At 63.0% G+C, this 21,148-nt stretch overlaps 1 protein-coding gene across 1 annotated transcript in view; it reads left to right on the plus strand.

Annotated features, from left to right (window-relative positions):
• The first annotated feature begins 11,390 nt into the window (after positions 1 to 11,390).
• BAHCC1 (BAH domain and coiled-coil containing 1) overlaps positions 11,391 to 21,148 on the plus strand; it is a 58,221-nt gene continuing 48,463 nt past the window's right edge. Inside the window, 2 exon segments of the mRNA XM_045984014.1 lie at positions 11,391 to 12,195; positions 13,395 to 13,792. Coding sequence (XP_045839970.1) covers positions 11,816 to 12,195; positions 13,395 to 13,792 — 778 coding nt within the window. The 5' untranslated portion in view covers positions 11,391 to 11,815.

Consider the following 21,148-nt stretch of genomic DNA (forward strand, 5'->3'; position numbering starts at 1 on the left):
TAGAGATGGTGACCGGGCCCGGTCGTGCCTTCATCCCAGGGACTCAGAAAAACAGGCCTGGCTGGCAGACTGCAGAGGGGACTTCCCAGGGAGAACGGGGCCCCTGCCATCCTGCTTGTGGGTGCTGTGGCCCACAGTGTGGGGTTATAAGGCCCACCTGTTCCTGCTCTCCATCTCCAAGCATAAGGGCTTGGAGAAGTCAGGACACAGTCCGCCCGGTGCATGAGTCTCGGGGCTATCAAGGACCCACAAGCCAGTCAATTCATGTCCCGAGGTTTTGCAGAATCTGGGACCCCAGCACCCAGCCCCTGGGTAAGAACACAGGCCAGTCCCTGACTGTCCCTGTCTCCATTTGCTCATCTGTAAGATGGGAGTGACCGTCATGCCATCTGCATCCCAGGCTACTGAGGGATTTAAATGAGGGTCCAGGACACCATTTGGCACCCAGATGTCCATGTAGTCACATAGACCAGAGAGATGGACCAGTGGAATTGGCCCAAGTCTTGCCCTCTGGATCCTGGTCTGGTCCTGCCACCAGGAGTGAGGCCCTCCCCAGGGCCTGCCCCTTCTTGGCCAGAGCCCAGCTCAGCCAGGTTGCCAGCCTGGTTGGTACTGTGTTTTCTCTTGAGGATGTGGGCCTTCCTTTTTGCAAGCTGCCCCCACTGGGGTCCCTCACTCATTCCCTCTCCCAGAAGCAGACCCCTCACCCTCCATGGTTGAAAGCCAGGCCCTTGGCCCCAACTGCACACCGCACAGAACAATCCGCCCCAGCCTGGAGGTCTCAGGAAGCCTCTGGCCTGGCGGCTATTGGGCCCCGGGCGTCCTCCAGGCCGCCAGCAGGGCAGGGGGAGGCCGCGGCGGAATGTTGCCCCTGGGCTGGCGGAGGGGATGGGGGGATAGAGTCCAGCTCACCGGCCGCACCTCCGGCCCGGCGGCGCCCCCCCCCTCCCCCCCGGGCGTGACCTTCGCCGGCGCGCGGACAAAGGCCGGCGGGGCGGGCGGCGCCTTTAAGGACGCGGCGCGGCGGGGTCGGTGCCAGGAGGCGCCGGGCGAGCCCCGGGGGAGCCGCGCGGCGGGAGGAGGAGAGCGGGCGCCCGCGGCCAGCCCCGCGGCCACCCCGGGCGCGCCCCGCGGGTCACTCGCTCGGTGGGGGCGGGATGGGGCAGCCGGGGGCGCGGCGGGGCGGGAGCCACTGCGGAGCGGAACGCGGCGGGGGTCGGCGGGCCGCGCGTGGGTGCGGGGGGGGAAGCGGGGCGCGGTCTCGGCCCCCACGCGTCCCGGCCGCCGCGGCCCCGAGCAGCAGCCCAGCCGGCGTGCGGGGCGGGGGCGGACCCGCTCGCCTCGCGTCAGTGTCCCGCTCGCGGTCGCCGGCCCGTGGCGGGGGTGGCGGGTGCCCCTCCCGGGCCGCGGACCTGCGGTCGAGGCGCCTCCAGCCGCCTGCGCGCTCCGGGCACGGGCGGGACGGGGGAGCGCGGCGGCCGCTTCCCGCGCGGGGACCCGGAGCGGGACCGGATGGGGACCCGGAGCCGCCGAGCCGACGGGCCGCCCCCGGCGGGCTTTTGTTCCCCGCTCGCAGCCGGGACCCGCGCTCCCACCCGCCTGGCGGGCGGCTCCGGGCCTCGGGCACTCGCGCTCCCGGAAAACACGAGCGCAAACCCCGGAACGGGCGGCGCCTCCCCGGGCCCGAGTCCGCGCCTGGGGACCGACCCGTCCGCGCCCCCGCGGCCCCGCGCCCGCCGGACGCCGGGCCCGCAGCCTGGGGCTCGCGCGCTGGGGACGCCGCCGCGGAGGGGGCTCTCGGGGCTCGGGGCACCGGACGGGCCTCGGCGCTGCCCTGGGTGCGGCCCCGCTGCCCATCCTGCCTTGCCCTGCTGGAAAGGGGACTTTCCCGGGGATTCTCCCCGCCGCCGCCCCATCCGCACGCAGCACTGATGCGTCATGGACTGGGCCGCGGTACACATTCCTGCAGGTCAAAACCCCACAACAACAACAACAATAATAAACGGGGCTACTGGATGATCTTTCAATTGAATGGCTCTACTGTCCTCTTAACAAAAGCGGGTGTGCGGGGTGTGCGGGCTGCAGCGGTGGTCCTGTGGCCATGCCTGGGCCAGGCCCTTTGCTAGCCTGGGAGGAATGAGAGGAGAAAGGGCTTTGCCACAGCGCCCAGCTGCTCTATGGGAATTTTGATGGGAATAATTGACTGTTGGTTCATATGGGCTGCAGGCGAACAGGCGGAGGGCTCAACCCCCCAGCAACACGGAGGAAGAGAATAGGCAGATCCGCTTCCTGCCCAGCCCGGGTTTCTTCCTAGACACAGCCGGCTCAGCCTTGGCCATCCGACTGAGAGAAAAGTCCTAGGGAGCACAGGGACAAGGGGAGGTTGTGAGGCGTGCCCACCCCATCGAGCGGGGTCTGGGATGTGAGTGGGGAGCGTGGCCAGCAGCAACTTCACAGCAGGAAGAGAACAGGAGGGCTGCCAGACTGAACCGTCCAGGCCTCTGGCTTTGTGTGTCAGAGGCCAGTCTGCACCAGGCAGCCCTGACCATCTGGAGCCCTCTGCTGGGACAGAGGCAGGAAGGGGAGCCCAGCAGGGTGGTGGGGGGTGGGAGGCTCCCACCTTTGGGAATGTGAAAAAGTCCAACAGGGAAGTTTGCTTCAAGGTTCCTAGCCACTCTGGAGGCTGGGGTGAGAAGGGGCAGGTGCCATTTCCCCCTACATCTGGGGGGAACTGGAGCTCAGAGGAACTGTACTGGTCATGTGTTAGGGGTGGGGTGTGAGGAGCTGGGAGCTGTGGCCAGCTCAGTCACCTGAAGATCGGGCCAGCCTGGTCCCGAACGCGTCCTTTAGGTTTTGCTCCTGGCCTTGCCTGTCTGTCGCGGCTCGCCAGGGCCAGCTGGATTTTATCAGAGGAAGCCCTGACACCCAGCCCGTACCCCCTCTCAGCCCCCCCACCCCCGTGTGAGATCAGGCCCAGGAAGCCCCGCCCCAGAGACCCTGTCCAGACATACCTCCACAGCGACATGCGTAAACACACCCAAACGGCCTAAGGCCGGCTGGGAAGGAGCGGCGCACAGCAGCTGCCCACTTGGCTCTCCCCCCGGTGGGCGTGCGAGGCCTGGTCTGGGAGGAGGCAGGTGTCCTCCCGGAGAAGGCATGTGGCCAGTCTGTGCGGGGAGCAAGGGGCGGGTGCCCAGAAGCACCCTGTACCTGGCCCCTCATGAGGTCCAGCACTTTCTGTCCCCCACCCCGGTCCGGCCCACCCCCCTGCCAGGGCTGTTCCAGCCACTAGGCCACCCACCTCCATTCCACTGGGCTGGGGCTGGGGTCTTTCCACACAGGCAGGAAGAGGAGGGCCTGGTTTGGGCCAGCCTCCTGCAAGGAGACCCCCGTCCACAGTTTTGGCTACGGAGGGTGATCATCGGTGGGGAAGGTGCTGTTGGCCTTTGGGGCGGGCGGCCTAGTACGTGCTATTGATTCCTTCCCAGACATCCCAGTGGGGTCCCTTGCCTTCTTGTAGCCCATGTGAAAAGGTGTCCAGGAGGCTGGAGGACACGGGGCAGTAAGGACGCACTGGGGGGCTCCCTCTCCTCGGGCCCTCCTCACCCCTGGGGGTCCTGGGCGTCTCCCCACCCCTTCCTCCTCTTCAGCAGCACTAACTCACCAGTGGCCTCCCTGCCACCAATCCAACATCTGGGAGGGGAGGCTGGGCAGCAGGGACGCTCCTGCCTTTTTATGAAAATCACTTCGATTTAACCCAGATGGGTCTCCTGTTGATAACCTCACGCAACCAGCACCCTGAATTATACTGTAGGTGTGAACACACTGGGTTATATTTAGCTGCAAATTATGACTCTGTTTAACAAGCACCTTCCCAGAGCTGAGGGGGCTGGGCAGCTTCTGACCTGGTTGGACCAACCAGCGACAGAATCACCCCCCAGGCGGGAGGGGCCTGGGAAAGCTGTTCATCCGATTTCAAAGTCTGGCTCCCCAGCAGCTCCTGCTGCCTTTTGAAACTTCCAACCATATCCCCGAGGCTGTCCTGGAGCCTGTCTGTGGCCCGCAGGGACCAGCTGTGCCCCGGCGGGGTGGGGTGGTGGTGGTGGTGGTGTCTGGCCTCGGCCCCAGGCTGGAGCAGGGACTTGGGAGACACTGGGCCCAGGCCCCCGGGGCCTGGCAAAGCTGGAAGGAGACTGCCGGGGCAGGGGTAGGAAGGACCCTCCCACCCTGGCCTGGCCCCGGTCAAGTCTTCTTCCTCTGTCTGCCGCCTCTCCCCATCACCTGGGTCACCTGGCCTTTGGTGACAGGAGGCATTGTTTTCCAGTGGGGAGGGGATCTGTGCCTTCCTCTCCCCTCCAAAGTAGGGCTGCCTTAACAAAGCTTAAGCCCCCAAAGAGGACAACGTGGCAAGAAGACCATCCTCCAGTCTAGGCACAGAGGCCCCAGTGCAGCACCTTGGGGAGGGTCTGCGGGGGTCCAAGCTGCCCCAGCGAGGGAGCCACGTGGGGGAGAGGGCTTCTGGGGTCTGGGCTGGGGCCAGTGCACACTGACCTTCCCCCAGCACCTCTGCTCCCTCCAGTGCCCCAGCCAGAGGCCCTGAGGAAAAGACCCCCCATGTGGTGGCAGAAGGACCTTTCAAGGAGATGGGAGGGCCTGGCTTCGGGGTGCTGGGGCCGAGCTCCTCCAGCTAAGGTACTCCGGGGAATGTGTCTGATTTTTTCCTTTTGTAAAAAATCCCTCTTACTTGGGCAGGGGGGTGAAAACTCATCTTTTTTTTTTAAAGATGTTATTTATTTGACTGAAAAAGAGACACAGTGAGAGAGGGAACACAAGCAGGGGGAGTGGGACAGGGAGAAGGCTTCTCGCTGAGCAGGGAGCCTGATGCGGGGCTCGATCCCACAACTCTGGGATCACCACCTGAGCTGAAGGCTTAACAACGGAGCCACCCAGACGCCCCCAAACTCCAAATCTTTGTGCGGTCCTTGGAAAGAGCAGATGTGTACCACTCTCCTCTTGGGCGAGGGGAGGGGGTGCTGGCTCAGTTCACCCCCCTTCGCTCTCCTGCACAAGCTCTAGACGCTGGCCAAGTGCAGACCTGGGGGTACAGGGTCCCCCTTAGGCAGGCCGGCCTGCCTGCCCTCTGGACCTGGCCCCCTGAGCCTGGGGGGGGGCTGTAGAATTAAGAGTCAATTTTTGTCAAGAAAGTGTTCCTAATTTGCCCTTTGACTAATGGCCCAGGGAACAATGGCGAGACTCCTGACGCAGAGTTACAGAGCACGCAGCTCCGCTGCTCTCTGGCCCAGGCGGGCGCCTATTTGGAGCAGGGACTAATTCACAATTTTATGTAACTCACCCAACAACCCCACCCTCTGGTGTTAAAAATGATTATTTCACGATTTCAGACGGAGCAGGATGGCGGTCCTTCGGGAGCTGAGACATCTAGACCTGTCGCCGCCTCGCGGGGACCCTTGCAGATGCTGGGGATGGGCTCTGGCCGGCAGGGGCCCAGGCTGCGTGGGGGGAGGCAGGCTCTCCAGATCCTCGCTGACACAAGGGCCTGCTGTAAACACGTGTCGGCGTGGGGCATGGAAGTGGGTGTGCGTACGTTTTGTGCACACGGGGGTGTCGTGTGCTGTGCGATGCCTGAGTGATGTATGTGTACGCGTGGGACGTGAGCACGCGGGAAAGGGCACATGTGTGTCGTGCGGTCTGGGAGAGCACGTGCCCAAGTGTCCGAGAACGGCTGGCGGCTCGGGGATCTCTTTATCTTCTTCTTGGGGCCAGAGGGCAAGCCAAGAGGGGTGTTCACCAGGAGAGGGGTGCCAGGGTGTGCCAGCAGGGTTCTTGTAGGGAGGGACCTTGCTGGGGGCTCACCTTGCTGGTGGTGTGGAGGTGGGGGCAGGCATGGGGGCTGCTGGGGTGTGAGAGCCCCTTCTCCCATGAAACTGTGGGTGACTGCAGGGCCTGGACACCCCAGCTCAACCCGACTTGCCATCAGGACCCTTTGCTTCTCCTCTCTGACCTCTCCCTGGTTTTCTCTCCCGCCCCGGTGGAAGGCAAGTCTACAGATCCCTACACCACGTTCCTCTAAAATTAAAAACATTTGTTAGCTCTGGACAGCAGGGAGAGTGAAAAGGAAACTGGAGGTTTCCTTGGAGCTGAGAGCACTCCCAGCCAAACATGCCCGGCCCCAGCCTCAAGGGGGAACACTGGGAGCTCATTTCCGCGGCACTTCGGGAGCTGCCTAGCCACCGGCCCGGTGCCCAAGCTGGGAGGCTGCCAGCCCCCACCGCATCCAGAGGCCGTCTGCAGTCATTTGCTGTAACAACTGTTTTGAAACAGCATTGGAGGAGGGGGGGAGCCCACCAGATTTGTTTTAAGTGATGCTGGGGGAAGAAGGAGGGGTGGGGGGCCATGGGTGGGCAGGGAGCAGTGAGGCCCAGGCACAGCCAAGGTAGGCAGGCCCTCGGGAGGCCTGCAGCCTGCGCCCTGGTGCAAGTCGCCCGGGGGGGCAGGGCACAGCAGTGGAGAGGCTCCGAAAGCAACTCTCACCCCCTGGATGAGTAAACTGGTGACGGTGAGCTGCAAAGCCTCAGTGAGGGCGATCTGTAACCCGCGGACCGCAGCCTGTCCCCGGCGTGGTGGGGGTGGGGCCCATCAGCGAGGCTCCAGGACCTTCAGACCGTCTTCTGCCCGCGGGGGTGGCAGCAGGGTTTGCGATTTCCCAGCCGGCACCCTTCCTCGCACACGGTGGGGGATCCTGGAGGCTAGAAGCCCCTGCGTCTCCCCCAGCAGGTGGTTGAGAGGCCGGGGATCCCCTCCGGGCTCATGGGCACCCGGGTCGCAGCGGCACACTCAGGGAGCTGGGAGAAATTCCAGGGTTCCGCCCGTCGCCAAGGTGTTCTCTTGGATGGAGGATCCTTTTTCTTTTAAGTACTTTGCTCACGTATATATTTAATTTCAAATGGCGCTTTAATACTTAATGTTACATTTAAAGATTAAAAAAAAAAAAAAGGTTCCTGGGCCAGAAAACAAGCTTATTGGAGAAAGTCAGCAATGGGGAACTCCGTTTCCGAGCCAAAGCAGGCAATACGCGGTCCCCGAGGGGCGCTTTGCGGGGGGTCGGGACTCCGAGGCTGGAGAGCAGGGCCGAGGGGCTGCGAGAAGCTGGTGGGGACCCCAAGGCGCACGGACCGGGCAGCCACCGCTCACCAGGCCACCGGAGTCCGGGGCGCAGTGTGAGCCCGGCGCGCTCCGGGACGCGCGGCAAGCCGCTCCCAGGCCGAGCTCCCGCCCCGCGTGGCCCTGCCAGCGGTCCCGGGGCGCAGGACGCGGCCGCCCCCGCTCCCCCACCCACAGGTGAGGCTGATTTCTCCCGAGCCGGGCCGGCTTTCCAGGATGTGCGCCGGAAGCGGGGGCCTCCGTACGTAGCCACAGGGGCTGGACCCGGAGGAACCCAGTCCCCCCAACACACGCCGGGGCCGCCACGGAGACTCCATCCTCCGGAAGTCGCGGCCCGAGCCCGGTGGCCCGCGTCAGCCACCCCCGCCCCGACGGCCGCGCCAGCCCGAGCCGCCCCCCCGACCCCCCCCCCCGGGTCCGCAACGGGGACCTAATTCAATCGCCCGCGGCCTAATAAATAGCCGCGCGCTAATCGGATCCCCGGGCTCTTTGCGGATTTGTGCGGGCCGCCTCCTCTCCACGGTCGCCGCGCGCCGCCCGGGGTCGTTTCCGAAGGCGTCGGCCTGGGGGCTGGCCGGGGGCTCGGGCCGCGGGGGGGTCTGTCCCCGCCGCGTCGCGGCCTCGCCCGAGGCTCACCTCGGGACCGCGCGCCCTTTCCCGCGATCGTCGCGTCCCGGCGCTTACCTGCCAGCCTCCGGCTCTCCCGAGCGGCTCCGCCGGCCGCGCCGCCCGAAGCGGGCGCCCAGTCCCGGAGCCCCCGCCCGCCGCCCGAGCCCCCCAGCCAGGTCAGAGATGCCCGCGGGGCAAGGCCGGCCCGGGCCGTGCGCCTGCTTCCCCTTTCTCTCCGGATTCCTTTGATCCGCGGGCTCTGCGGCGCACCTCGGCTCCTGGGCTGCCAGGGTCGGCCCGTGGGGGTCCTGGAAACCGTCCCCAGCTTATCTCCTTTCATCAAGCGTCCTTGGGCGCCTTGAAACCGCGGAGCCAGTAATTGCTTTTTTCAGGAGGCCCTGTGCGGACTGGACAACAGCCAATCAGCGCCTTGTTTACACTCGGTGATTGACAGCCTTCTGGCAGCGTGCCAGCCAATCCCGGCGGTCCCGCGGGAGCGGGTGGGGGGGCGGGAAAAGGAAGGAGAAGACAGAAGGCCTCGGGCTTAACCCCTTCGTGTCCCTATCAGAATGAGCCGGTGGAGAATTTGTAATGCCTGTGCATGCGTTTTTTAGCATCTAGTTTAAATATCGTTTTTTTTAAGCCCCCCAGAGGGGGAGGCAGACATTCACAGTAAGAAAGAAGAGTAAAAATAATGTACCCATCACTACTGAGACATCACCCTGACTCCCGGAGAATAAATAGCATTCTGTTGGGAAACCAAATTCCAACAGAAATATTTATTTGGAGACTATTTTAAAAAGTGCTTTGCATCTAATAACGATGAAGAAAATCGTTCAGTGGCTCTTTTTGATGGGGGAGAGAATTGAGCGGATATGCAGAAGAGTGGCATTGAAAAATACCGCTCAGGGTTTTCGCATTGTGCGTATGAAGGTGAACATATTGTTAAAATCTAGTTGCAGGTGAAGAAAAGGGCAATCTTTGTCTTGGCCATAAATTCCGCGATTTTCATTTTGATCAGTGCTCCGTTGCAAAGTATGGCCGAGGGAGATAAAAATGAGAGTTGACAGATGGCCAGAGAGGCAGGACCCGCTCCCTGAGGTCTGATCCGCAGGCAGGGAAAGGAGACAACCGGGCAGGTGACTCTGGGGCCCTGCGCTGCCCAGCCGTCGGGCGTGGGGGCATTCCTGAGCTCGGTCGGAGCAGGCGAACGTCTCGGAGTGGTGGAAGGGCCGGCAACCCGAGGAGGCCTCTACGTCTGGTGCTCAGGCCTACTTGCGCGGGGTTCAGCCACCTGCCAGACAGATCCCAGGTATTAAAAAAACATCTGCCTTCACGGGTGTTGCTGTTTCTTCTCCCGGCCTCTGTGCACCAGAAGCCAAACGTTAGGCCTGCTGGATTAAATTTAAAAAAAAAAAAAAAAAGGAAGAAAGAAAGAAAGAAAAAGGAAAAGCCTTCCCCTATGCGCGGACACGCGCTCCCACTCGCCTTGCTCCCTCTCCCGCCCTGCGCCACCACATTCCCATTCAGCAGCAACGATCTGCGCAGAGGAGCTGCGCAGTCGCCGGGCTTGAATTAGGCGCCATCGGGCTCAGTAGTAGCCCTGCTGCTCCCTGATTGGCAGCTCTCTGGCCTGGCGCCAGCCTATTGGGAGGCCTGTTTACGCCGAATGAGTGGCACGAGCTCCCGGCCGCGGAGGGCCGCGCAGCCAATCAGCGCGCCGGCTGCTCGGGGCTGAGTGGCACGAGCTTATTAGTATGCAGGGCCCGTGGCTCGCCGCGCCGGGCTGCAGGTTTGAGAGCCGCTCTGGATGGGCTCGCTAGAGTCGTTGTTGTGGAAGCGGTGCATTTACAGTGCAACAGTCAGCACATTGAAAATACCAATAGGAATACAAAACAAAGTCACATTTACTGATTTAATTGTATTGCATTCAATTGTGTCCAGGAAGCAGCCTCCAGTAAGTAACTGAAATTGCTTTCATTTTTTGTTTTTGTATTTTTATTATTATTTTATTTTTTATTTTGGCTTTGGGGATTTACATTTTTTTCTTTTTAGCAAGAGAAATTCAGGGTTGCGATGTTAAGAAGTATATATCTTCCCTTTTAAAAATTCCGTTATAATGTCGAGTAAGCTTTTTTTTTTAAGATGGACTATCTATAAGAGCGATTTTTTTTCCTCTGAAAAATCTTATCGATCGGTTTAAAATTCCCCCCGTAACGCGTCCTTGCTTTGCTCTGAGCGCTTGTTGTCTCGATCGACACCCAGCATTAAAAATAAATAACCGCGACAGGCCCGGGACCGCCAGGCTGCGTCCAGCGCGAGCCGCGCGGGTGGCTCCGGTCGGCGGTGGGCGAGGACCCGGGCGCCGCCAACGCGAGCCGGGCTCCCGCGGCACCACGGACGGACCCCGGTTGTTCGCCCCCCACCTCGCTCCACCCCCGCGAGGTGCCGCGGCTCGGCCCCACCCGGTCGCTCGGCGGCCCTGGGAACGCGCCGGCTGGGGGAGGCTGCGGCGGCGCGGGCCGCTGGCCGGAGGGGCTTTCCGGCCGCCCGCGAGGGGCCGCGGTGGGGAGCGGTGATGCGAGTGCTTCGGGTTTCGCTTTCCAGAGCCTAATTCATTGCAGAACATTTCAGAAATTCTTTTCCTGGGAGGCGGGGGTGCCGAGGACGGGGAAGGGGGGCACGAGGCCAGCGCAGCGGGGCGTTTTCGCCGCGTGCGTCCCGGGCAGCGCGCGGGGCTCGGGCCACGGCCGGCCCGGCGGGGTCTGCGGGCGAGTGCGCCCTGGGGGCGCGGGTTCCCGCGCGGCTCCGGCCCTCGGTCCTCTCCCGCGGGGGCGGGCGCGGCCGTTTCGCAGGGAGCGGGTTCTGCGGCGGCGCCGGAGCCGACCGCGCCCCGGTGCGCCCCTGGCTCCAGCCCAGCCTGGAGGCCCCACGGCGCCCGTGCGCTGCGAGACCACGCTGGAGGGCCGCGCAGAGAGGGTGCCCCGAGCCCTAGGGCGGCCGAAGCGGTGGCGCGTTGTTTTGGTCCTTCGGCTAGAAGCAAGGCAGACCCCAGGAGCCCCGGATTCAGGAGCGCGCGAGCCACGCAGAGTGGGGGCGGCAGCTCTGGGGACCGAGCCCGCTCCCCGGGGAGGAGCCCAGCGTCCCAGCGGTCCGAAGTTCGGTTCTTTCCGAACTGCTCGTCGTCGTTCCTCCGCCCGGCGCGAGGCCCCTGCCCTCCGCCGCGTTCGCTGCGCTTCCTGCTCTAGACCCGCCAGGCCTCTAGCCGCGACCTTCGGCGGCGCTGGGGGAGGGGGCTGCAGCCCGGGCACCGGCGGGGGCGGCTCGGCGGCTTCGGTCCGGCCGCGGCGGCCGCGCGTCCCCGCCCAGCGCCGTCCTCCGCCCGGGCACCGCAGGCCCAGGGCCGCCCGCCGGCCGGCGTGGAGGCGCCGCGCGGCCTCTCCCGGAGCGAAGAGCACAAAGGGAAGTCCCTCCTGCCGCGTAGGAATCGCAGCTGCAGGGGCGGGCGACCGTCCCCGCGCGCCCCCAGGGTGCGTACCGAATCTGACCCGGCCGCGGGGCGCGCGAGACTGAGACCGCTGCGCGCGGCGGAGCCCGCGTCCCGAGAATCGCGAGCAGCTCGCGTCGCAGTCCCCTGCGGGGAGAAAGGACCCGCCGAACAAAAGCGTAGCGCCACGAGTCCCCGGAGGCCGCCGGCAAGCCTCGCGCCCCCGCGGGCGCAGCCCCGGCCCTCGGCACCTTTGAAGCCGCAGGTTCCAAACCTCCCTCCCCTCCTTCTCTGTCTTTGTCCCTCCCGGAGGCCCCCGGCCCGAGCCGCCCCTCCCCTGACCCGGCGCCGGCAGCCAGCTCGCAGGCGCTGCCCTGGCCCTGGCGGCGCGGCGCTCGCTTTGCAGGCCCGCGCGGCCGCGAGCCGGTTTGTTTGTTAGACCGGGGCAGAGAGCCGGCGATCCTGGAGGCGAGGGAACCCCAAACCCCTTTGTATGAAGTTGAGAGACAAAGAGAACTCTTTGTGCAGGTCCCGTTTATGTACAAGGCGAAAGTTCTCCGGATAAATACGGAGAAAAGCTTATCAGCTGAGCAAATATGTGTTCACTTAATACATTATGTTTTCGGTTATAGATTAAATCAAACACAAAATAGTCTGCAAATAAGACGTTGTAGAGCCCGTAGCGCTCGACGCGGCCGTCTAAACTGGCGTGCACGGCCTGGAGAGCACCCTAGCCGCTGTGCTGCCCGGCGGGTAGCCGGGGCCGGGCTTTCCGTGGGGTTCGGCAGCGAGAGTACCGAGCCTGCCCCTCTCCCTTCGGCGGGAGCTGACGCCGAACGCCGAAACAACGCAGATTTAGGAAGATGGGGGGAAATATGCAAAGTGAAAGCGGTCCACGCGCGCGCCCGGCCGTGCAGGTTCTGTCGCCGGGTCCGTGTTTCCCCACCTGGCCTCCCCGTGCACTCCCCCGGCCCGTGGGGGTGGAAGGAAGGGAGGCGGGTGTGTTTCTAAGTGGCTTTGCGGGTTGGGGGAAACCCGGGGCTGAGTCCCGGGGTCTGCTGGGACCTGAGCTGGGGCGAAGGTTGCGGGGGGCCGGGCCGACTCCCCGCGGCTGGAGGGCTGAGCCGGCCGCCGCAGACCCCCGCGTGCCCGGGCTGCGCGGCCGCTCGGAGACCGACTGGGCTCCGCAACCCGGGGCAGGCGCTGCAAGGGGGAATTCTGTGGCCGATTCGGGGCGCCAAGAGAGAGCACTTTCTGACTCTCAAAGCATCCCCCACCTCACCCCACCCCCGCCCCAAAGTCCCCAGTCCGCAGAGGAAGATCCTGGGCGAATTTGACTGGGGGGCGGGGTAATTGTTCCAGCCTAGCCGGGGAGCTCCCAGCTCGGGGACGGCAGGCCAGGCATTGCGGCGTGGCCGCCCAGGTGACTCCGGCGGCGGACGCAGACTCCTGGGACACTAGGGAGCTGGCCCGGGGTCCCGGCTCGGTGCTGGGGGTGGGGGCCTTGTCGGGGGCGGCGGGTTCTAAAGAATGGGCCGAAAGACGCATGGGGGGATGGGAACAGGGGAGAAAAGGAAGGTTATAAAAAAAAAAAAAACTCTTGAGTTACAATCAATAAAATTACTCGCTTAATTAGCATGGTTATTCGGTTAAGCGGAATGTAGTAAAAGCTGGACCTCGGAATAAGGGGGGGGAGGCGAGTGTGGACCTCAGGCCTTTTCCTCCGAGACACCTCTGGGCAGCGGGGGAGGGGAGGGGGTGTGCGTGTGAGTGTGTGTCTGTGTGTGTGTGCGTGATGGCTTCGCAGATTTGGGTTTTTATCACCCAGCGGAGCCAGCAGCCTTTTGCCGCGGCGCCCTCGCCGCAGGGACCCTGGGGGACGCGAAGGGGAAGCGGCGAGCGCTGCAGCCGGGTTCCCCCAGGCTCTTCCGGGCCGAGCGCGGCCGGGACGGTGCGTGTGCGCGCGGGGACCGGGCGGCCCGGGTGGCCCGGCGAGCGCGCAAGCGGCGGGAGACGCGCGGACTGCCCCGGGCCCGGCCAGCGGGCGGGGCGAGGACACCCCCCCAGACGAGCCGAGCCCCTCGAGTCACCGAGTCTCTTCTGCTTGCCTCCGCAGACTATGGACCCGCACGGCGGCCGCCGGCTCGGCGCGCGGCTGCCCGCCGAGGAGCCCAGTCCGCCGTTGTGCTGACCCGCCCGCCACCCCGCCACTGACCCCGGACGCCGCCTCCTCCGCGCCGCCCGCGCGCCGCCCGCGCGCGTCGAGCCGCCCCGGGGCCCCGGCCGCGCTGCTCCCCGGAGGAGGCGGCGGCGGGCCGGGGCCGGGGCCGGGGCCCGGCATGGATGGCCGCGACTTCGCGCCGCCGCCGCATCTGCTGTCGGAGCGCGGGAGCCTGGGCCACCGCAGCGCCGCCGCCGCGCGCCTTGCCCCCGCCGGCCCGGCCGCGCAGCCTCCCGCTCACTTCCAGCCCGGAAAGTACTTCCCGTCGCCGCTGCCCATGGCTTCGCACACAGGTCAGTGCCGGCCGGGGTGGGCGCGGGAGAGGAGGCCCAGCCGAGAGGCGGGCACGGTCCGGGGGGACGGGCGCGCGCCCCTCCTCTCCGTGGAGCCTTCGCGGGGCAGCTTCGCTTTCATTTCCCCGCCGGGGCCGCGGTGGTGGGGCCCCGAGCCGCCGAGCCGCGGTTTAGAGCGGCCTTGCCGGGGTCCCCGGGGTCGCGGAGGGCAGCCCCGCAGCCGGCTAAAAATAAAGCCTTCCCCTCCCGCCCCTCCCCCACCCCTTCCTGCAGAAAGCCCGAACTCCCCCGGAAACCTCGTTTCTGCATCTGCATTCACATCCTTGAGACATTCCGGGGCCGGGACAACGAGGCACTTTCTGCGGGAACAAAACGGCTGTTGTGCCTGGGGGCGGGGGGCGCCGCGGCCGGCGGATTAGGGCGGTGTGCGCGCGGGGTGCGCGCTAATAGGGACTGCTGGTGTAAGACGAGCAAATCCTGTTTCTATATAAAGCCCTGAAGTGTCAGGGTGAGAATGGGTTTGCAGGGGCTGCCTGGGCTTTAACAAGTGCGTCCGGTATCCTGCTAAAGCCGGACAGAGCGCGGCCGCCGCGCGGCCCAGGCTCCCGGCCCGCCGCCCCGGGGGAGCGCAGCGCCCGGCGCCGGCCTGGCTGGGGGCGGCGCGGGGCCGCCTCGGCATTTCGATGCAGGCGAGTGCGCCGCGAATTTGCTCCAAGAGGAGTGAACGGGCCTGCCCGGCGTTCCCGTCCCAGCGGATCCCCTTCCGAGGAGCGTTGCTCCGGGGCAGGGCTGACCCAGGCCTCCCGAGCGGCCCTCGCCCCCGCGGGCGGCTCTGATATTACCGTTGAGCAAGGTCAGGGGAGAAGCAGCGGGAAGCCCAGGGGCGGCTACCTCGAGGAGACCCTGGAGGTCACCCGCCTTAGCCCGCAGAGTTTGCAGGAGTAAGGTTTGGGGTTTGGTGTGGGGGCCTGCCGGTCAGGCTTGAAGGCTGGCTTGCTTTTGTTTACAGTTTGTTCTAAACATCGGAAATGCAGTTTGCCGCTTTTTTGGGTTTGTTTGTTAATTTGGCAGTAACAGTTATTATTGCTAGCTTGATGAACTGTGAATACTAATAAAATTATATCTGCTTTAATGGGATTACAATTAGTGTGTGGATTAAGACGGATGGAAGACTCGGGCGAGAAGGGAAAATGTCAGAAGGGAGGGCAGTCAGAAAGAAAAACATAAATTTCCTAAAAAGAAAAGAATATGCAAAATTCCGTAATTACTAATGGGCTTTTAGCATGTACAACACAGAGAGGTTCAGAAAGTTAGATGGAGGCGTGAGCAGAGGGGCTGGGCTCCCGGGCTTCTTGCACTCAGCCCCCGGCGAAGGGCCTCCGCGAGGCTGCCCTTCTTCAGCTTTCTTGCTGTTCCTCTTTCTGTCCTTTTCTTTTCTCCTCTCTAGATTTATAACTTGAAAGAGGAAACGTACTTGCTTGGGAAATTGGTGATTTAAAAATATCTGTGCTGGCTGTCCCTGGAGTTAGTGTCTCTCCTGCTCGGGGTTTGGAGGTGGTGCCCACCGGGGGCAGCCTACACTGAGGGGCTGCGGCGCAGGGCTCCTGCTGGCCACTGGGACAGTGTAGCCTCCCTGCCAGCCCCTTTTCTCGGACTGCAGGCTTGCAGCCCCGCTGAGGGTGGGAAGGCTGAGCCTGCAGGTTGGGGGATGGGGAGGGAGGAGCTGCAGCCTCCCCCCCCCCCACCCCCCAACGCTGTGCCTGCTAGCCGGGCAGGTAGGAGCATGGCCGCCTGAAACGAGGGTCTGAAGAGGGTCGGGAGGGGCCTGACGCCTGGGCTTCCCCCAGGCTATCCCACTCTGGGGAGGCCCAGGCAGGTGGGATTCCCCATCCATTCAGGTCACAGCTGCCTCCGTGGTCCCCACTCCCAAACCTGCAGCCTAGCCTAGGTCTTGGTCAGCGGCCATGTCCCTTTTCTGCTGTTCCTGCCAGATGCAGGCATCACCAAGTCAGGTGGGAATGTAGTCGGGGTGGCCCGGACCATTGTCTTGATCTTTCCAAGTTTGACCACGTGGTTCTTGGAGCAGAGTCCATGCTGGGTTTGGAGATCCCGGGTGGGCCCTGGCCTGGTCTGTGTCCTTGACCTAGACCCAGCCCTCCTCCCCATAGGCAGGGTGCTCCAGAGGGCGCTGGAGGTCCCCAGGGCACCCTCCGAGGGGGGCTGAGGGGCCACGTGTTCCCTGTTCATGGAGGCCATTTCCACCCCCTGGGGGACCAGAGTGCTATTGTGTTTGGAGGTGTCCGACCCATTAGTGACAGAAAGGCTGGCCCGAATGGGCATGGGCGTCCAGCGAGAAATGTCTGCTGCCGAAAGCCTTTTGAAATTGCTGAAAGCCAGAATATTGTATTGGTTTTTAAAATTTAGCTACATCATTTTTTTAAAGGAATTATACCCCAGATCACTTTGCTTTGGTCGGTATCTATCTATGATCTAGTTTAGAAAGACAAAAAGTATAATTAAGTTAAAAACGTTTTTTTCCCCATTTGTGTGCGGATTTCCAAATGGCTACTTTGGCGGACTTTCTTCCCATTTCCGCAGATGGCCTCCGAGCCTCAGGCCAGGCCAGGCTGCCTGCAGCCTAGCCGCCCCTCCCTGCCCGCACTGCTTCGACTGCCCCCAAAAGGAAAATTGCCCCGAAGCTCCTTCCTATGTGTCCAGGTCTAACCGGGAGTGGGGTCCAGCCACCGAGGATGGAGTCCTGGCTTCCCAGGACTCGTTATCCCCGGCTGGGGGCTGAGCCAAGGAGCTCCCTGTCCCCCGCCCCCGCCCGCCCCGCCCCGCCCCGCCCGCCTGTGCTGCCCCACCCAGTGCTTTCAAGATGTCAGCTTGAGGACCCTGATGGGACGTTGGGCTCCAGGGTTTCTTCTATTGTTTTTCTAAAAATGAAAGTGCTGGTAGCTTTATAATCGGGCTGTAGGGTTTTATGGTAAAGTGCTGTTCCAGTAACCTTGTCACCAAAAGGTGCAATTAAAATGTTTGGAATCATTATTTTTAGTGCAGTGTTAGATTTTGTCTCTAATACAGATGGTCCAGAGGCAAAGCTGTGAAGTCTAGGGGGAAAAAAAAAAAAAAGAAAATCAACAACACATCAACCCAAGATTTTCCATCAGCACTACCGCCTGGAGCGGTTGGGGGACCGCGCCTCTCCCGGCTCCTTTCAAAAAGAGGCGGTGGGGCCTGGGAGAAGCCGGTCCCCACCCCCTCTTCCGGCCGGGTCAGCCCTGTCCTCCATCCTTCTCTGTCCATCCCCCGCCTTGGGCCGAGCCTCGGAGAACCACCGCGTGCCGATGTCTGCAGTCTGGCTACGTGTTGGGTTTTCCTCTCTGCCTCTTCTCTTGTCTCTTCTGGGGTGTAGATGGCCCAGCCCGGAGTCCAGGGGCCGTGGGGAGGGGGGCGTTGGGAGCAGGGCGGTAGCAGGTCCTTTCTGTCCGGACGACCGCAGACTCCTTCCCTGCGTAAAGACGTTTCGGATTGCCAGCCTCGAAAAGAAAGAAAGCGAAACGCACTGGAGGAAGAAAGATAATTTCCTAGTGTGAAAAGACCCCATCAAAGGTTCCCCCTCCCTCATCATGTGATATTTTTTTGTAAGGAAAAAAAATGCATTTTCTTAAATACCTCATTAACTCAATGACACGATGGTGTTTCTGCAACAGTTACCAACATTAAGTAGGTGTGAAAAGAGTTACTTTCTGAAGACTCTACCCATCCTGCTTGGGAAGTGACAGAACCAGACATCAAAGCGGGCCGCCCCGCTGCAGAGCCCCGGGGATCCGGCGGCCGCGTAGACCAGCCCGGCCACAGCCGCCCTGCCTGCCGCTCCGAAGCCATTTTTGGAATGTGGGTTTTTTCTCAGTGGGGCTGGTGCTGCCCATGTCTGATTATTGCCTATAAGGATATTCCTGTAGGAATATCCAGGTCACGTGAGTAATAAAACAAATTAGCCAGCGAGGCAGGGAGCGGCCTCGTACAGATAGCACATCTCCCCAGGAAAATACACGCACCCCAAACGCTGTCCGGTTATTCTTAGAAATCTCCCTCCTCTGCCTCGAGACTGGGTTCAGCAGCCCGCACAGACAGGACCGAACGCATAGGAGTCTGTTCGAATAACATGGATGAGGCTAAAAATACCCCTCAGAAACACACATAAAAAAGCCAAATCCAACAACAGAACGAGCTAAAAATATTCCAGGCTTTGGCAAAGAGCACAGAGTTAAATAAATTATACAAGAGCCATTCATGGGAGCAAGTTGACTTTCTCTCTTACGGGAACTTGGTTCAAGCTAATAAAAATAATAATTTACTGGCCACTGAGCTTTGCATGAGTTTAAATTTAATTGGTGGGGTTTCTGGCGTTTGTCACTTCTTGGCGATTATTAGTGGGCTTGCCCTGGCCTTGGGGCGGGGTGGGGAGGGGGCGCCGGGCCTGGGGTCCCTGGAAGCACAGGATGGCCTCTCCTCGGGAGGAGGGCCTGGGTGCAAGGGCACGTTGGCCCCCGGAGGCCAGGCGGAAGGAGGAGGGAGGTTGCAGGGCTGGGGAGAGCGGTCAGGGGAGGCAGAAAGGAGACGGGCTAGGTGCGGCTGTTTTAATTTGATAAATGATTGTACACCTTTAAGAGTGTGTTTTAACAATCAAGATACACTCCAGCAAGTTGATAGGATGTTCCTGTCAACTTACATATGTCATCGGAGCGGGCCGCGAGCATAAATAACACGGAGTGCGCCGCAGCCTCAGCGGGCGTGGGCAGGTAGCACCCCTGTCCCCTGGCTGGCGCTTCTCTCTCCTGGTGTCTGGGGTCAGTAGGCAGAGGAGGATAGGAGTGGAGGGACCCGTCAGTGGAGGTCTCTCTTCTTCAGGGAGGTCTCGGGTCTCCCCGCCAAAATAAGAGTTCGGTCGTCTTGCTAGAGAAGCCACTGTGGGAGGACCTGAGGCTGGTGACCTCGGGCAGCAGATGTCTACATTCAGCCACTTTAGGAATGTCAAATTTGCACCCAGGGATTAGGGTCCGAGTAATCCCCTTTGGTCTCTTCTCTTCCTCTGTCGTTCCTTAGAGGACCACCCAGGAAATCCCTGCGGGCTCTCCTAACTCCTAGAAGACTACACTTCCCAGGATGCCCCTGGTCCAGCTCTGGGGTGGGGGTGGTTCCCAGGCACGAGAGTTCAGCCAGTGCTACCGAGAATGAGGGCTTTCCAGGAGGCGGAGAGGGTCCTTGGTCACCACCCCCCTGGAGCCCCCCTTGCTTGCCTCCTGGGAGAGGCTTCTGGGCCCTGGCAGTAGGGAGCTGCCCCGCATCCTCGGACCTGCATGGCCGCTATCTTGACTGGTGTGACCAGAATCCCTGGGGCCCCACCGCTGCCCCTCCCCGTTTCAGCCCACAGCTCGTGCCTCCCTTCTACGTGGCCTTCTCAGAGGGGCCCTGGTCTCCTCCTCGGGGACCAATGTGGAAGGGATGCCGGGGGCCCTGCCTGGCCCCCAGGCTGGTCTCTGTCCTGGAGTCCCACGAGAACACCCTTCACAGCCTTCGGTGTGGCACCTTCTCCCGGCCTCACGTCCTCAGTCCTTGCCCAAGCCAGGCGGGTCTGCGCGCAGCCTGGGAGCGACGTCAGGCAGTTTCTGAGAAGAAACCATCCCCCCAGGACAGATGCCCTGGGCTCCTAGGACAGCCCAGCTCATCATCACCTTCCAAAGAAGGTTCTCAAACTGGCTGCCACCTGCAGCCCCCCGGAGAGGGGGCCTGTCCTAGGTGCCCCTTGCAGACAGCCTGTCCCCCGCCAGGTCCCCCCCACTGCGAGGTCCTCCTGCGTCATCCCATTGCTTTCTCCACGCGTGACTTCAGAGTGGCAGGAAGCACAGTGCGCACCCCCTTTGGCAGATAGGCCATGTGCTCTGATGGCCCCCCGCCCCCGTTCGGCCACCAGGGAGCCGCTCCCGGGTGCCCCAGCCCCCACTAATCTGTGGGGCCTTCTTTCTCATTCCAGAGACTGGGTGGGGGGTATCGCCACAAAATCCAGGCGTGCTCGCAGCGTCCCGAGCACGTCCCACTGTGCCCTGCCAGCCCCGCCGAGAAGGGGGGCTCTAGCTCCACGCGACTCTGACGTTTTCGCGGGGTGACATACCGCTCAGATCACGCAGGTCTGTGGGACAGCGGGCCGCCTCTGTTTGTTGTCATATACGATACGGGTGCGTCCTGCGGCCCTGTGAGCAGCTGCCACCCGAGGCCGGGCGACCCCGGGGGGGTGGGGGAGGGTCGCTGGAGGAGCCGCGTGGGCCTGGCAGGGAGGCGTCCAGCATGCGAGCCGGGAGCCAGGGCGGGCATCGGAGGGCCAGGGGCCGCCGCAGCTGTCTGGGTGATTAGGTTCCAGATGGAATCAGCCAGGAAGTGGTTTTTTCACTCTGACCCGGGCTGGGGAGAGGAGGAGAAGGGAAGGAACAGGTGGGTTGGGTTCCCTCCCCCCTCTCCCCCCTCCCCTCCTTGGCCCCCCAACAAAGAGTCCAATGTCTTTAGATGCAAAGGCTTTTGAGGCTTCGTAGGGGGAGACCCACTGTGTGCCTGGAACTGGATGGAAAGAGGAAGCAGCCCTTCCCCCTCCCAGGGCAGGAACTTGGTTTTCCACTGGAAATTTCCAGAAATGGGGGAGGGGCGGAGAGGACCCCTGTGCCGTCCATAGAAGCCTCTAAGCAGCCAGCTGGGGTCCCCGAGGGCGGCCTGGGAACAGCGCCCTGTGGGGCACCCTGCCAAGAATGAGAGAGTCCCAGGGTGAATTACGTCAGGACCGTACAGTACAGCCCAGGCCATCTTCCCGGGAGGGAAGGGAGGTCGTGGCTGGGTCCCTCTGTGGGTTCCTCAGAGAAGCCAGGGGCTTTCCTCCTGGGCACAGCCACAGGCGGCTCGGGGAGCGGACACCCGGGTGGCCCGTCCTTCGCGGAGGAGGGTGTGCTGGAGCCCAGCTGGGCCGGGGTGAGAAGGCCCGCGAGGGACAGCTGGACAGGAGACGTGAGCAGCGGAGCCCAGGGCGGGGACGCAGTGATGGGAGTGGGAGGGGGCTGGGCCCGCGCTGCCCGCCTGGCACCCGCCCGCCGCAGGAGGGCTCCACCTCGGGCACGGACAACAGCCCCTGCCTCCTGGCACAGCCCCCCCCTGCTCCGTGGGCAGAGGTGGAGGCCCACCCCGCAGACCCCGACGGGGGCACCGGCGCTTCTCCTGGCCGAGCTCACGTGTGCGCCGGTGCGTGGACGCAGGTCGCCTCCCGCTCACCCGTGCTCAATCGCCGGACCGGCCTTCACGCTCGCGCACAAG

The sequence above is a fragment of the Meles meles genome, chromosome 18, assembly GCF_922984935.1.
Source record: "Meles meles chromosome 18, mMelMel3.1 paternal haplotype, whole genome shotgun sequence".
Taxonomy (NCBI): Eukaryota; Metazoa; Chordata; class Mammalia; order Carnivora; family Mustelidae; genus Meles; species Meles meles.